General features: G+C 43.9%; 1 protein-coding gene across 4 annotated transcripts in view; it reads left to right on the forward strand.

Annotated features, from left to right (window-relative positions):
• The window catches only part of step (cytohesin steppke), a 38,155-nt gene that overhangs the window by 17,619 nt on the left and 4,468 nt on the right, over positions 1 to 16,068 (forward strand). For 2 of the 4 annotated variants that reach the window (XM_001357231.4, XM_015179841.2), the window contains one exon: positions 13,616 to 13,748. In XM_001357231.4, coding sequence (XP_001357267.1) covers positions 13,616 to 13,748 — 133 coding nt within the window. Of the gene's footprint in view, positions 1 to 9,813; positions 11,080 to 13,615; positions 13,749 to 16,068 lie in introns of those variants that run through there. The other 2 variants (XM_033380614.1, XM_015179840.2) reach the window with 2 other exon arrangements.

Genomic DNA, 16,068 nt, shown 5'->3' on the forward strand with positions numbered 1-16,068 from the left:
TAGTCGTAGACACAGGGCCCCAGAGCCCAGTCCCTGGGCTAAAATCTCTTTTTAGATGCGAAAGCCAGAGAAGGAGAGAGAGGGAGAGTGTTTACTCTTTCGTTTTGTATCTGTATCTTAAAAATAGAGTAGTCCAACCTCTGGGAAGGCGAATAAAATCTAATTTAAAATAATGTTTCGAGTGGATCGGAGGGAGGGGGTTGTGGCTGCGTCTCTGGCCTCTGGTTATTTATGTTGTGAATGGATCTAAAGTGGCACTAATCCAGTGGCTGCTTAAACAAACCGCAGCTAGCCATAGATACATAGATGCAGATGCAGATACAGATACAGATAAACAGCCAGTTGTAAATGCCCATAAATTAGTTGCTCCTCAAAAAACGTGCGGCATCCAAAACATTTTATGGCCTGTCCGCGAGAGAGCATCGAATGGCGGCTCGGGTTTGGGGGTGGCTGGTGGTCCAACCCCCTGTTTGAACCCCCTGTTTTAAAAGGGGGCAAGATCTCGGTGCGATCTCCGATCTGTGGGTGGAAAAAGTGATTTGAATGCACGTGGGAAACACAGCACGCAAATGCCTTTGTGTGCCACTTTGTGGCGTATAATCTATGGGATTGCACGAGGTATACTCTGCTCTTGTTGACTCTCGCGGATTCCCACACACTCGGTTCATGCGGTTTCGGTGGCTAGATACAGTATCTAGATACAGTAGCTGTCATGGCAATAAAAGAGTCGAGGAAAGAGCGAATGGAAAACAAAGGCTTTAAGCAGAGACCATAAAATGCATTCTGTGTGTTTTGTTGCTGGATTCTGGGGACCGACGAAGCTGCTTACCTTTATGAAACGCACTGTACAACCCCTTTATATGCACAATGATCGCTTCGGTTCGCTTCGCTTTGTCGCAGGCGGGAATGTTGATTCATTTGTGGGCGTACAAATTGAACAAATTAAAAACATATTTTAGGCCCCCCAAAAACATTCAAAAAGTCGATGTTTTTGCAATTTATTTATGCGCGGGACACACGGGGGGCGGGCAGGCACCGCACGAGTCTTTTGGCCATAAAATAAATAAACATTAAAGAAAGGAAACGAAACGAAACGCCAAAAGAGAAGCGCAAAATGTTTGCCAAAAATCTCTCGTGTCAAAGCAGAAACAAAAACACGAAAGAAACAGTAGAAAATTAAAAATTAACAATATTTATGTTCATTAATGCATGTCCACAGTGAAATTTATTTTCCCCCCACTTGTGTCCTCGAAAATCAAACGAAATTAATAAAAGAAAAACGAGAGACGAAAGAATGCTCTTGGAAGGCTTAAAGAATGCCCAAAGAACTTTTGTGTCTGTCTGTCCATAAAGAATATTAATGTTAATTAACCGAAACACAACAATGTCTGCGAGACATTGGAATTTCATTTCATTTCAAGTACGAAACGAAAATCAGCCAAAAGTTGAGTAATTTTTCATTTTTCACTGAAATATTCCACTAGAGAAATGAGAGAGAAAGTCTGCAGAGTGGCTGTGGCCTTCGGGGCAGTATATATATCATGTATATTGGAAATATAATCGATAAGACTTGCCCAGAGATAAGATATGCAACCGAAAATCGATTTCCCACAGGAAAACCCATCAACGTGTGCAACAGGGAGGAGGGAGGAGGGAGGAGGTAGGAGACAATTATAATCATTGACACACTAAATGAGTTTTCGTTTCTCTCAATCCGAAACATATGTCAGGCGAAGAATCGTGTAGTGTATAAAAATAGTCGAAAATTCTGTAAACGGGAAAAACCGAGAAAAAAGAAAAGCGAATGCAAGCTGTCAGAAATGTGTGTGTGCATGGGATGCATAAACAAAGATACAAATGTATCTGCGACCTGAGAAGGCATTTCAGTTATTAACACCCCGCCACAAAAAGATGCACAGATACAAAGAGAGAGAGAGAGAGAGAGAGGGAGAGGGAGAGGGGCGTGTCGACAGCTAAACCTATTCTCAAGGACCTCACAAATGCACACACACACACATGTGGAGTGTTGGGAAAAGGAAAAGGGAAAAGCCAATGGACTTTCGGTTCCATAAAATCTTCAATTTATAAACAAAAGTCGAGGAACGAGAATAAAAGTAAGCAAAAGATGCGCGTGCTAGAAGAAGCCGAAAAAAAAACCATACACACACAATATTTAGGAAGCAGCACACAAAAGAACCCACAAAAAAGAAAAGAAAAAGTGCCAACAGACAGACAAAAAGATATAGATATTTAGAGAGAGAGATAGAGAGAGAGCAACAGTGCGGATATATCTTTTGCGCGTTCAAATCACGTCGCCGTCCGCTGTGGCAGCGGCAGCAGAAGCAGCAGCCAGCATTCGCAGACAAGGCACGTCTTCCCCTGACCCTGCCCCTGCCCCTGCCCCCTTCCGGGGACTGGAGTTCCCTTTTGTGGAGGCCAGAGGGGCTAGGGGCTGGGGCCTGGGCTTGCAGACTACGATTATGCGGTCCTTGCCGTGTGGCTCTTCCTCTCTCTTTTTGGCAACTCACTTTCAAATGTAGAAAAATGGAAAGTGTTTTTTTCTGTTGGCCAACAAAGAAACGCATGTTTCTCTGTAGGGGGTAGGGGGTACTTTTACGGCTTTAAGGGAAGTAGGAATGAAGGAGAATGTGTGTAAATGGTGGGTACACGTGTTTGAGATCTTTGGCATTATGAATATTCCTTAATTTAAGCATGGATCTCTGGTTTTGTCCTTCCATGAGGCATACTTAGATATAGATTCGTCTGGAATCTAAAGCCAGAAACAGTCATGCTTGATTCAGATACAGGTTCTACTTCAATGCCCAGCAAATAAATCTTTTGTAGCGACGTATATTTTATTATTCAGAGAAGCTTTAACTTGGGGCTCGGACTCGTTTTAATCGCATTTTATTCCCCAAATCCCACATCCAGACGGATGATGATATCCGCGGCGGCAGCTGCGATAAAACCCAGAAGCAAACGGCGGGTATACGAGTACAATGTACATCCGCTAGAATGTTGCAATGACTGGGGGCTTTTATTTTATCAGGGTTTATTGTATTGTACTTGAAATGGGGGACAACAAAAGCCTCCCATGGACGGACTTTGGGCTCAAATCAAATCGAATTTGGGTTCTTCTCAAAGGCCAGCGATGATTCTCCGAAAAACAATCTTTTCCATGGTTTGTGCTCTCCAGCTTCAAGCTGTTTTTACGCAGAAAATATTGTATCTTTGGGAACCAGTTTGTGGTTGTTTTAAAGTTCAGTTTTATTATTCAAATAAATGAACACCGAATGAATGTTTTGAATGTTAAATACATTTAACACCCTTCTTTTCAATGGAAATGGATTGGAACCTGTTTATTGAATTATTCATAAATATATCTATCACATCGTTTAGCCCTAATGAACTTCATGTTTTGCTCTAGATACGGATGTATCTTTGTGTGGGACTCAGTTTTTTAGTGAAAATTCATTTGCTAATTAGTTTGAAACGTTTCGAAGAAGTTTTTCTCGAATTTGGAAAAGTTTTTGCTGTCCAAAAAAGGAGGAAAACTTGGGAAAAATGTCCCAAATTCCAAATTCATTTCGAGTTTCTTTTGAGTTGAAGTTTTCTCATAATTTCCACATGGCCTTTAAGGAATTTCGCTTTGATGTTTTGGCTCCCTGTCAAGCCATTGATATCAGTCAATCAATCAATCAATCAATCAATCATAGATTGAATGGAAATTTCCAATGAGAACTCTTTCGCCTTGACCCAAAACCAGCCTCGTGCCAAGTGCGAAAATGCCAGCCGTAGAGAGGAAAAGCCAGACAATAGTTAGAACGTGTGTATCCACAAGATACACAACAATTAGCCCGCGGGGCCCCGAAATTGGGGCCACAATTAGCAAATCGACGGCAACAACAGACACAGAGGCAGCGGCAGAGGCAGAGGGGGCGGCTGTGAGGCAGAGGAAAGCCCCAACAATCAATAAACAGTGGCTATGTGCACCTGTTGCTACATAACCCCACAGATACGTGTATCTTTGTATCTTTTTAGTATGCAAAATGCGTGCAACAAACATTTAAAACGAAAGACATTCCATTCCATTCCATTCCGAATATGTGACTAAAGTATTAATATCTTTATACCGAAAAAACAAAAACAATGCCTCCCTCTAATTACATTGGAAAAAACACTACACTCCACGCTCGCATTCTAAGACAAATTTACCGCCCCCCGCCCCCCAGACGGCATTCTAATGAGGGGCATTCTCTGTGGGAAATGCCAAAAAAGATACACCGAAAAAGGGCCATCAGGCAAGGACAGGCAGGTAGGAGTATCTGTCAGATACGTGTCGTACCCGCACCTTCATTTCTATTTTGTATTCGACGACTTACCTTTTGTCTAGCGCCACGAACACGGGCACGGGCGCGGGATGGGACGTTCTTCTGGATAGAAGAAACAAAAGGCATTTAATTAAAAACACATTTATTCTACACATTCATTCTCTGCTGGCGGACACTCTGCTGAAGCGGACACGGACACAGAGACCCAGACACAGAGCCAGACACGAAGTGGGCCAACGAACTTGCGTTCTTAATGGTTCACTGGATGGAGAATAGAATATATGGCGGATGGAATACGATTTATTTGTATTTATTTATATGAGCATATAGAAGATGGGACTATATTTATTTAGCATCTTTTGTGGTCTTGAGATCTGGGATATAGATACAGAATATCATGGACATCATGGATAATGAATCAATGAAATTTGTTTGGTATTCAAATAAGAGCCTTTGTCTGGCATATCCCATTGATTCCAGATGTAATCTCTTGGGTTTCAAATGATTTTCGAGAGATGAAAACTATATTTCAGAGTGGTTTGGGCTTAGAAAAAGACACTTAAGAACTTGGATAGACACTATACCCAATTTGTTCTATGTTTTTCATGGTTTGCTTTGTCTTAGACATCCCTAAATGCAATGAAATTCTGCGAAAGAAAACCTTAAGACCCTGCTTTAGCATGTCTCCTGGGTTGTCCATAGATCAAAACTATCTTTTAAAGTCGTTTGATCATAAAAACACTCTTTTTCAGAGAGCAGATCTTTTAATTGATTTAAAGATTGCTTTGTTCAAGTCTGGAAACCTCTAAAAATTATGCGAAATTTCTTCGCATAAACCCCTAGGACCTATCCATCCCTCTTTCATATGTTTTCTCTTACATTTTAATGGATTTTTCCTTTAAATTTCCATAGATATTTGCCAGAAGAAAGCCCAACATCGAAACGAAATAAATCATGTCATAATTTTCAAAGCAAAAGGGCAGGCGAAATCTTTCATCGTTTTGCGTCTAGAAAAATAAAAAATGACCAAATGCCAAATAAAATAAATAAAGTATTGAAAATGAACAACAGATAAAAGGGGAGAAGCGTCCAGTTTTGACAGCCCAGCCAGCTGTTAGCCCCAAAAGGGAGGTCATACATTAATATTGTGGATGTATCTGTATCTGTATCGGTAGTGTCTGTATCTCGGTGTCTGTTTGGATATTTTCTCATTACGTTTATGGGCTGCTGCCCCCCCTCCCAAGGCAGACAACCGTTTGTTTGCTATAATATCTATTTGTTTTGCTTTTTATTTGTTGTTTCGCTGCCTTCCATTTAGGCGCAAAAAACCTCCACAAAACATCAGCAGCAGCAGCCACATGCCACAGGCACAAATTTGCATCTTTCTCGATTTAGCCAAATGACGCAAGTATCTCAAAAAACACAACAACTAAAAAAAAACGTGGAATATATCCTACATATGGCGAGGTTATGCACACCAGCGCCGGGCGATTGTAAAACGCTTTATGTTTTTATATGGCAATTTTGTAGATTTCTTTTTTCTTTTGGATCATTAGACAAATTAGGTATGTTTTTTTTTCTCCCGGCGAAAAACTTGAGAGGTTTCTCTGCCCTCGAAGCTCGAAGGGGAAAGTGAAGTCATTCTTTTCTTTTCATAAATATTATTCTAATTTCACTTTTTTCCCAATGAATGAACAAAACAAAAGCCAAGAGTCTTAGTTGTGTGCCGGAAAATCCTCTTAAGTGCAGCAAATGTTCACACCAAAAGCGAGCATTGACCCAAAACACATGGATACCCTTACACTGGGAGAAAAATTACAGAGAAGGAGTAAAAAGAATAAACGAAATAAAAAGAAATATTTACGTTATATAATAGGGTTTTAAAATAAAAATAAAAATATAAATATAAAAAATACAAAAAAATATAAATATAAAAAATACATAATATATAAATATAAAAAATATAAATATAAAAAAATATAAAAAATATAAAATGAATTAAATTAAATAATATTTAACTAATAATTAAATAAATGTATTAAAACCTCTTTTTAATACAATTAAATATGCCTTCCAAATATAAAACACATTTGAAATAAATATAATATATTCAATTTGTATGAAATATATGTATTTTAAATATTAAATGTATTTATTAAATGTTAAAAATATGTTCATGTCGAATTGTAGTCCAATCCAAGTCGAACTATTCGATTCTCAGGGGGATTTTTTCGCTGGGTGTACTCGCAGATACATTTTATGCTGAAAGATACAAGTAAAGAAAAGGAAAGGAAAGAGAAGGGCTGGGCAGGGCAGGGCGGGGAAAAACTGTCGCCAAACACACAGAGCTTGCATTTAATTGCATTTCGTTCGAAGGAAAGTAAAAGTCACTTATGGGAAAACTCGAGTCCCTCTCCTCCGCCGCAGACAGAGACAATGTCTGGCTGTGTGTCTGGGATTTTGCAGCATTATCTTTCCCTTTTTATACGGTCGGTCGGAGGATGTGCGTGGCGCTCTTTGTTTATGTGTCTGATCTTCTAATTGGTTTGGCGCTGCACAAAGATGTTGCCAATCCCCTCGCTCTGGCCCAGAGCCCAGACAAAAGGGTTAAGAGAGCGCAAGTTTTCAATTGTTTCCGTCTGTAAAAAGTGTGTGTAAAGTGTAGATTAAATTGTCAAGATAAATGACTGGAGACACGCCTCTCCTCTCCTTCTGTGGCAGCGGCTACTGTTTGGAGTTTTTCCTTTTTTCAGGGGGGAAAACTTTACGAGTTTTCGGCTTAAATTTCACATTAGTTCCAAAGCGCATTTCCTGCCCACACACACAGATACGGTCGCAGATACAGAGGTAGTCTTTCCACAGGTAGCAATCACAGCTTTGATGGGTCTTGGTCTTGACACCACTTTAGAGGTTCCTCTGTCTCGTATCTTTGTATCTGTGGGATCTGTTGTTGTATCTTTATAGCCGCCTCTTGCGTGTGTGTGTGTGTGTCGGCTTCGTTCAGTTTGATTGATAGTTTGTTTACAAATTTAATTTCATTTTACTTGTTTTTTCCCCTTCTGTTGGTTCTTTTTTTCTCTTCTCTCTTGACTTCTTTGTGGCATTCACCTGTGTGCTCTCCTTGCCACTGCCACTACCTATCCCTAGACATCGTGTGCTGTTTGTCTTTCTGCCTCTCAATGTTTTTCAACTTGGTCAACGACGCCCGGCAGGGCCTTAGGATGGGTCTGGGTCTGCGTCTGGGACTGGGACTGGCCGCGCCTTTTATGTGGTCGCCGCCTCATTACAGATACCCTGGGAAGAGTGTGTTCTGATTTGGAGAAGAACAGATCTCGGAAGGAGTTCCTTTTCCATCGTTCCTTTCTCGCTTGCTCTTTTGCCTACTTCCACTCCACCGTTTCTTGCTTGCTTGCTCTCTGTCGCTTTCCTAGTCGTTCCCTTTCCACCGTTCCTTTCGTTCTTCTGCCTGGGTATCAAATACTTCCTTTTCTCATTGACGGCTAACCGTCCCCTCTGTAGCCTTTGTTTGCCTTCTTTTCTCTACCTCTATTTGGCTATTTGATATATAAGGAATGTGTTTCTATATGCATATCCACACGCGAAGCAAACAGAGAGGTACAAGAGAAGGAACCAACGAAAGACAGACAGAGAGGAGACCCAAAGTTGGACGATGGCGAGAATCACATTAAATGCAATGCCATTTGAATGCCTCGCGCAGCACTCTCGCACTTGTGAAATCCAATCACGTACTCCCTCCCGTACTCCCTCCGGTGTGACGTAGAAAGGATGCCCAAAACTCTTTCAAAAGACTTCATTTCGAACTTGGCTAATGCGTGGGCGTGGCACACAGCCCCAAAGGAAGAGGCCAAGCCTGGCCGGGACGGGGACCTTGTCATTTGGCTAGTGCCCCCCCAATGGGCCATCACGGGCGTCTGATGCCACGTTTACAGGTTGGAAATCCCCAAAGGAATTTCACATTTGATTAAAGTAAATATTTTTGTAGGTATTTAAGATAATATTTATTTAAAATCAAAGGGAACTCTTGATTTACTTTGGACAGCGGAAGGAACCCTAATTAATATTGAAACGCACTTTTTGTTGGGTCTCAAAATTGCCTTTTCTTTTGGGGTTTGAATTTTCCAAAGGAAAAGTCGTTTTAAATTGCCAGCAGCAATCTTTGACCTTATTTTCTGAAAAATTGCATTACGTCTGATGGAAATTGAAGTAAATTTCCACGGGCATTTCTTAAAAGAAAACCGCTTGGTCGCATTTTAGAGTGTTTTTTTTTTGGTACAGTTGGAGCCATTTTTGGTAGTTTAAATGTTCCTTTCTAGGCTGTTCCTGTTGCGCTCTGTTTCCGGTGATTCCATAGTTCCTGCCTGGCTCGTGGCGGCCCTGTTGCTTTCTCTTCATTTTCATTGTTCCTTTCTTGATTTTTTCTGTTTTATCGCTCCATTTCCATAGTTCCTGTTGGTTGTTTCTACCTTTTTTTTATCCTTTCTTCTTTTCTTGCTCTTTCCTGTCTTCCACAATCCTTTGTCGTCTTTTCTTGGGGAATCTCCCACTTCTTATTGACTCTCATATTTCCAACCCCGAAAAGATTAGTCAACAAATTCGTTGTAAAAAATGTCATAAATCGTCCCCCGAGGATTTCTCCTTCGTTTCGCTTAACCTTTTGCATATTCGCTTGAGTGATTCTGATTTCTCTATCTCTTGCTCTCTGGCTCTCTGGCTCTCTGGCCCTCTGGTGTCTGGTGTTTGCAGCTCCAATTAGAGAGTTTTTGTCGCCTGTTCGGGGCTGCTGTTCGGAGAAACAATTCCACAAGCTTTATCGTTCCGACTTCCTCTTCCTGTGAGCACAAATGCACAAAGCAAACATTAGACGAAGGAACGAAGCGAAATCTCAATAAATCACAAGACAAAGGAACGAACACGCAGAACACCAGATGGAGAGTTCTAGGCTGGAAGGGGGGTTGCTTGCTTAAAGCCGCAGAGTCGACAAATCACACACGAAGACACACGAAGACACACGGAAGTGGTGTCCTTGCCACAGCAGCGGCAGCGGCAGAGTGTCCCGTCTGCATGTCCTGGGATTAGGCTAAGGAACGAACGCCATCACCTTGTTAACCTGCCAGCCATTAGCTTAATTCGTTTTGTGTCGCCGCCGTCTCGGCTGGAAAGGAAACCACCAAAAGTGTGGGTAATTTTTGTGGTTGTACCCCGAGACACTTCCTGCCTCTGCCTCTGCTCCTGCACCTGCCCCAGCCACAGCACTTTGTAGGTCTTCTTTCACACCAAAGAAGAAGACACTTGATAATTAGTTAATTAATTTATGGGATGGGATATGGGATGCGTATCCCCTCGAAACCCCTCGAAACCGAAAAGGAGACGCTGCCGCTTTGTACTTGTAAATTGCCTGAAGCGAGGTGCCACAGAGGCTGCCCCGTGAAACCCCAGAGACTAAGAAACATACAATTTTCAGTGAACCCTCCAGCCCTCAGCCATCAGCCATCATGGAGGGTGGCTCCCGATAGAGTGATCCGATCCACAAGGAACCCGTTCTGCCAGCGGAAGCCAAGCGATGGCCTCCCTGCAGCAGAAGCGCCCCAGCATCTCGAACTGGTTCTCGTCGCTGCGGCGCCCACCGAAGGACAAGAAGGGCCCCTCCCTGGGGAACAGCGGGAGCTTTGGCAGCAAACAGCAGCTGCAGCGGAGCTGCGTCGATCTCCCCTCGAGTTTCGTTGGAGGAGGCGGCATACCAGGATTCAATGTGGAGGGAGTGGGATTCAGTGTCGATCGGAGCAGCAGGAGCAACAGCACCTTCTACATCAATCCGCTGAAGGCCTCCAAGGAGGATCGCCGCCGACTGGTGGAGACTGGCAGCAGCAGTGGCGGCAGCAGCAGTCGGAGCAGCAGCGTCTGTGTGCGATGCTTCTGCAATCTGCTGTCGAAGAGCGAAGAGAAGACACCCACCCCTACGCCCACGCCCCTGCCCCTGCCCACTCCCCCGCCCGCTAAGGTGCCGCCCAAACCCCCAGCCAAGCCCCGTTCCCCCTCGCTGGCGCCCTACACGAGTGTGGCGACATACAACATCACGACCTTGACGCCCGACAGTCCCCCGCCCGCCAGTCCGACGCCGAGCAGCGTGACCGTCAGCTGCAGCGACACGAGCCGCACGGTGGAGGTGAAGCGCCTGCCCTGCGACGAGCCCCGCACGGAGCTCTACAGCAAGCGATCGGAGTACACGCACGCGACCACCACGACGATCACAAGGACTCTGATAGTCTCGCGGCCCGTGGAGCTGCTCCTCAACGACAAGGGGGAGATCATCTCGCGGAGATCGCCGCGCAAGACGCGCTCCAATTCGCTGGGATGCATGCTGGATGTGGTGGATGGCGATGGCGATGCCGATGCCTATGGCGGCATGGACAATCCCTGCCTGCAGCTCGATACGGACACGGATGCTCCGAGCTCGGTTCTGAGCTCCCCGCTGACACCCGATGCGGGGGACATGCGCTTCATCGATGACAGCTCCCTGTCCCAGAGCGAATCCGAAAGGAATTCCATCAGCATCAACAACAACAACAACTCCAAGGAGCAGCAGAATAACAACAACTGCAGTAGCAGCCCCAGGAGCAGCCAGGAGTCGAATCTCTGCGAGAGTTGTCGCCATTTGATTGAGAGAAACCTCAGCAATGCCGAGAAGCAGATCAACAGCGATGTGGTGATACTGAGGCAACACCCAAAGGTATGAAGAGAAGAGGGAAATGGTACAGGGAGGGTGCTAGATGGAGGGACGTACTTAGGGAGATCATCTAGACCAAAGCATCCCCAATGGATGTCTTTTGCAGAGCCATTCATTCATTCATTCATGAATAATCGCACAGGAGTTTTCCTTGAATACTCAATGGAGATTCCCTTGAAAACTTTGATGAAAAATCCCCACCAAAATGATTTCTGCTTAAAAATATTGAAAGCGATTCTTGCTTTCGTTTCAAATTGGATTCCCCCTTGGTTTTTTATTGAGAGAATTTGCATTGTGGTGTGGCGTAAGAACAGGTTGTTCCGCCGCTGCTGCTGTGGGACTTCCTCGTGGCATGTTCTCACACTCCAACACTCCATTCCATCCATTCCATTCTCTTACCTGTCGACTGAATTCTCTGGCCGCTTACCCCGACTGAAAGATACACGCATTAAGCCCCCGCCACGCCCCGCCCCGCTCCGCCCCGACTCGAGTTTATTTTTAAGTTTGACGCTCATTAGCTTTGTCTCTACGCCTCCACCTCCCCCTTGGTCTCCCGCGTTTCCTCTCCGGTTTCGCCGTGGTGTTGATATCACTCCAGACACTGCCCTGACCAGGTCCACTTGTTGGTCTTTAATCAATTGTTGGTCTTTTAACGATATGCGGCCTCCTCTGACATGCCGCAAAACTTGTTGCGTCTCTCAAGACTCTTCTTAGAGCGTCTCCCATTCATGAAACCCCTACCAAAACCACCTTTTCCCGAGCTTCTCTTCTCCATTAAACCCTTCCTTAAGCCACACAACTTTTGTTTCTTCTACATTTTCTTATCTTTTATGTGGATTTTCCTTTGTTTTATGTTCATTTCCATTGATTTTAATGGGGCGTATCGTGGTAGCCTCTGGAGGATAGGGCTTATTGAGTTGTAAAGCTCTGATCATTTTATTGATTGGAAAATTTAAAAAAAAATTAACATAATTTTGTTTGGGGGGGAATTCTAGGGGCATAGTTTTATGGGAATTTAAGGGGCAAACGGATGTGGTGTGTGGCATTGTGGATAATGAAAATAAAAGAGAGAAAAAGAAGTGGAAGCCTGGGAAAATATTGTGAGAATATTGAGACATAAAATCGTCAAGCCATAAATTATAATAAAAGATAGAAATATTGTATGTTGTAGATACACTCGTATATTTTGCCATAAAAAGATACATGTATCTTTTGGTCAAATGTTTGTTCTATGACAGCACTCCGACGATCATCACTTTTTATAAATAAACATATTACGGAGAGGCTTCTCTGGGAGCACTTCTATCTGCTTATGCGACACGCTCTGGGAATTAAAATACCTCGAAATCATTGACGAAAGTCAATGAATTCTAAAACCTTGCAGCAGCGTTGTATCTAGATACTTTTGACAAGTCACTGGCATCCCCTCGGGGAGCAGATACACAAATCCGCATTCAATGATGAGAATTTCAATCGAGTGGAATGCCCAACCGACTGCCGAATGATCTCATCTTTTGAATCTCAACTGCAACTGTTCATCTATCTGTTTGTTGTATCTACATATCGTATAAGTATCTTTTTATTACAGCCCATGGACATGGACATGGCAATTTGTCAATTGTATATTTTATAGTGTTTAATTGACATTCCTCTGTGCGCCTCCTTCCACGTCTTGGTCTCCCCCCCTCAGCCCCTTTTTGCATACGATCGACTCATTCCATGAGTCAGAAGGTCATTCATTCATCGGGTGGGGAGGCCTATGTGTCTCTGAGGGCAATTGATATGTTCCGGTCTCGTGGGTCTCCTCATCATTCATGCGTCAAACCCCCACAGCTACAAGATACAAAATAAAAGATACACATATTCGTATCGTTTTCCGCTTCTTTGGGCATAACACGACATTTGTTTTGGAATGGAATGGAATTGGAATTGGAATTGGCATGGAATGACCCTTGCGATGGCACTGCCATTCCGCGACATCTCCTCTAGGGTTCAGTTCTAAGTTTATTTTTCTAATTCAATTAAATCACAATTTGCATTAAATTGGGGGGTTTTTTCCCCTCCCCCCTTTTTAGAACAAATTTGAAAACTGTTTTCAAGTGAGTTTTTGTCGTGTGTCCGTCGTAGGTTGTTTATTTGGCGCCAGTCGACAGGCGACACGGGCAACGGACAACGGCACTGAGGAAATGCAAATTACTCGACTTTCAACTGTCTCTCCATCGCTCTCTGCTGCCATCTGTATCTGTATCTGCGAGTGTGAGCTGAATTTATGGGAATTTTTATAGAGGCAGTCGCTGTACGCAATTTAAATTTAAACACCAGCCTAGCCTAGTCGCTCTAGTCGTTCGCTTATGTTCTGTTAACTGTGTACTCTATAGTGTATCTACATACATACGTGTGTGTGTGTGTGTGTGTGTGGGCATGCACTGCCATTTCCTCAATCTATATTTATAGTACCAGCCAGCGATGATTATGATGTCATGGTATATACCATTTTTCACCTTTATAATTGGGCTTCTCTTCTTTCTCTCGTTTACAGCAAATCAAAGATGAATTATGCGAAGTTGTCTCGGAAATGGAGGTGCTCGATGTGCCCGAAGACTGCAAGCATTCCAACAAGGACAAGCAAATGTCCATTGGTCGCAAAAAGTTCAATATGGATCCGAAAAAAGGTAAGTGTATAGATAAAGTATCTCCAGAGATCAAAACTAAGACAAATATGAGGATATAATGATTATTCCTCGTTTATGCAAGTCGCGCGTAATGCAGCAGCGTACCTCGGTCGGTTTGATGGGAGGATGCCTGGCTACGCATGGGCCACTTGATGTGTTGTTCTAGAAAGATGACAATTGTGTGGATACTGTACAAATCCTAGTAATTTCGCAGAAACTTTGAGTGGACTTTTCCTCTTATTCGCCCGCCCAATGATTCACCCCGAATCAATATGCAAATGTAATATTTGCTCAATTCAAGAGAGGTTCCTCCTCTACAATCAGTGGAATCCCAATTCGAGGGGAGTGTCCCTCAAAAGTCGAGAAATGTAAAGTTTGCTGATGATTTAAATGAAATCTCAATGTCGACGACGACGACATGACACCAGACGACGACAACGACAACGACGACAATAATGGAGTCAGATGAAATGCTTTATAATTGAGCTGATGACTGAAGAGAAGAGTAGAGGAGACATCGTGCTACCATTGGAGATGGAGTTGGAGATTGTGGTGGGGTGTGGTGTGGTGGTGTTGGGGGCTCTCCATGAGAGCGTGTCGCGGCGCCAAAAGGCAAAATTACCATGCAAATTTCCACGCAAATGAAAAGCGGAGGAGAGAGGTGTAGGTGCTGGTGTGAGGGGGAGGGGGAGGGGTGACACGTACGTCCAATAATAATTTCGACGTTAATTTAATAACGTAATGAGCCCGAAACGAAATGTAAATGCAACAGCGCCAGAATGTGCAGCAGGCGGCAGTCGGAAAGCAGCCATGGGACGGGGATGCGGGTGTCGGAGGGACGGAGGACAGGGCGTTCCACTATCTTAAAAGTCTGACAAATTTGACAGTTCGTTGACATCTGAAGTACGTGGTACGCGTACGCTTATGCTCCTCCTCCAGTGTTTAATTTAATGGAAATGGAAATGTCAATGCCGCAATATCCAGCAAGAACTTGTCTCCGGGGAGGACCCGGACCCGGACCCGACCCTCAGACATCAGTGCGTTGACAGAAGGAAGGGAAGGGAGGGTGGCATGTGGGATGATGTATGGGATATGTCGAAAGATGAAGGCTAAACACATTTATGGGAGCGTGGAGGGAAACGTTAGCACCTCATTAGAAAAGGGATCCTCTCATGTTAGATCTAATGCTAAATGGGATCTGTAATTATATATTTGACGTGCGACTCGTTGGGTTTTCGCAGAAGCATTTCGGTAGTTCTACCCCTCGGAAAGGTGCAAGATCTCGTGTTAAATGAGAAGAAGTATCCCATTTCAGTGTGAAATTACTTTTACCTATCGAAGGGTGGAGTATTTATTGATACTAGAAGATTGTATCCCATTTGCCCTCTGGAAAGGCGAAAGATCGACTGTTGAATGGCAAGTTATTTCGTAATAGAATGACTCCAAACTCCAGACCACATCCCACCTTAAATTTTGATAGCACTTTTCATGTTTTCCATGTTTTAAAATGTCTCTGGTCGGAGGGGGGTGACCCACATGTCGGCGTGTTTGCTTATGGAACACGTCTCTCCAAAACATCTCAATTTCTTTGGCCTATCAGAGCAGCCCTCCTTCCACCCTCCAGCACACATTTTTAAAAGCCAATCAAATATTTACGTCAACCTCTCTTGGCCATAAATTAACGTCGACAAGTCAAAATTAGGCCATGCAACATCTTCCCGCAACACACACACGCACGCATCGGGGGGTGGGGCATGAGGCACATCCTGTGCGGAATGCCAGATATCTAGACACGAGTATATGTTTACATATATACGGCAGAGGGAGCACAATAAAAATGCTAATCCAAAGAGGGACGACGACTGATGGGTGGGTGGCGGCGGTGGGGGTGGAGTTGGGGTTTAGCGACCCAATAACAAAAGCCAAATCGAATCCCGACCAGAGACGAGACATTTTGTCGTCGCTTATTAAAAAACTTCCACACGAGAATGTGTGGTGGCTACCTCGGCCCCCAGGAGGTGGAGGCGGAGGCAGAGGAAGGCAGGGTGCAGGGTGGCAGGAGTGGTGTCATCGTCATTTGTCGCCCTTTATCGGCCGATTATCAGCAATATACGGAAACACACGCACATATAGATAGACACAGACACACACGCACACAAAGATACAAAAGCAACACACACAAACAGATACAGATACAGATACTTAAATTAAATAGCACACAAATGTGCCATCCATAACGCGCAAACGACGTCGGGGAATGGGTTGGGGTGGAGAGGCAAGGGGCCTGCCCAAGGTATATTCCACAGAAAGGAGGAACAGT

The sequence above is a fragment of the Drosophila pseudoobscura genome, chromosome 4 (assembly GCF_009870125.1).
Source record: "Drosophila pseudoobscura strain MV-25-SWS-2005 chromosome 4, UCI_Dpse_MV25, whole genome shotgun sequence".
NCBI lineage: Eukaryota > Metazoa > Arthropoda > Insecta > Diptera > Drosophilidae > Drosophila > Drosophila pseudoobscura.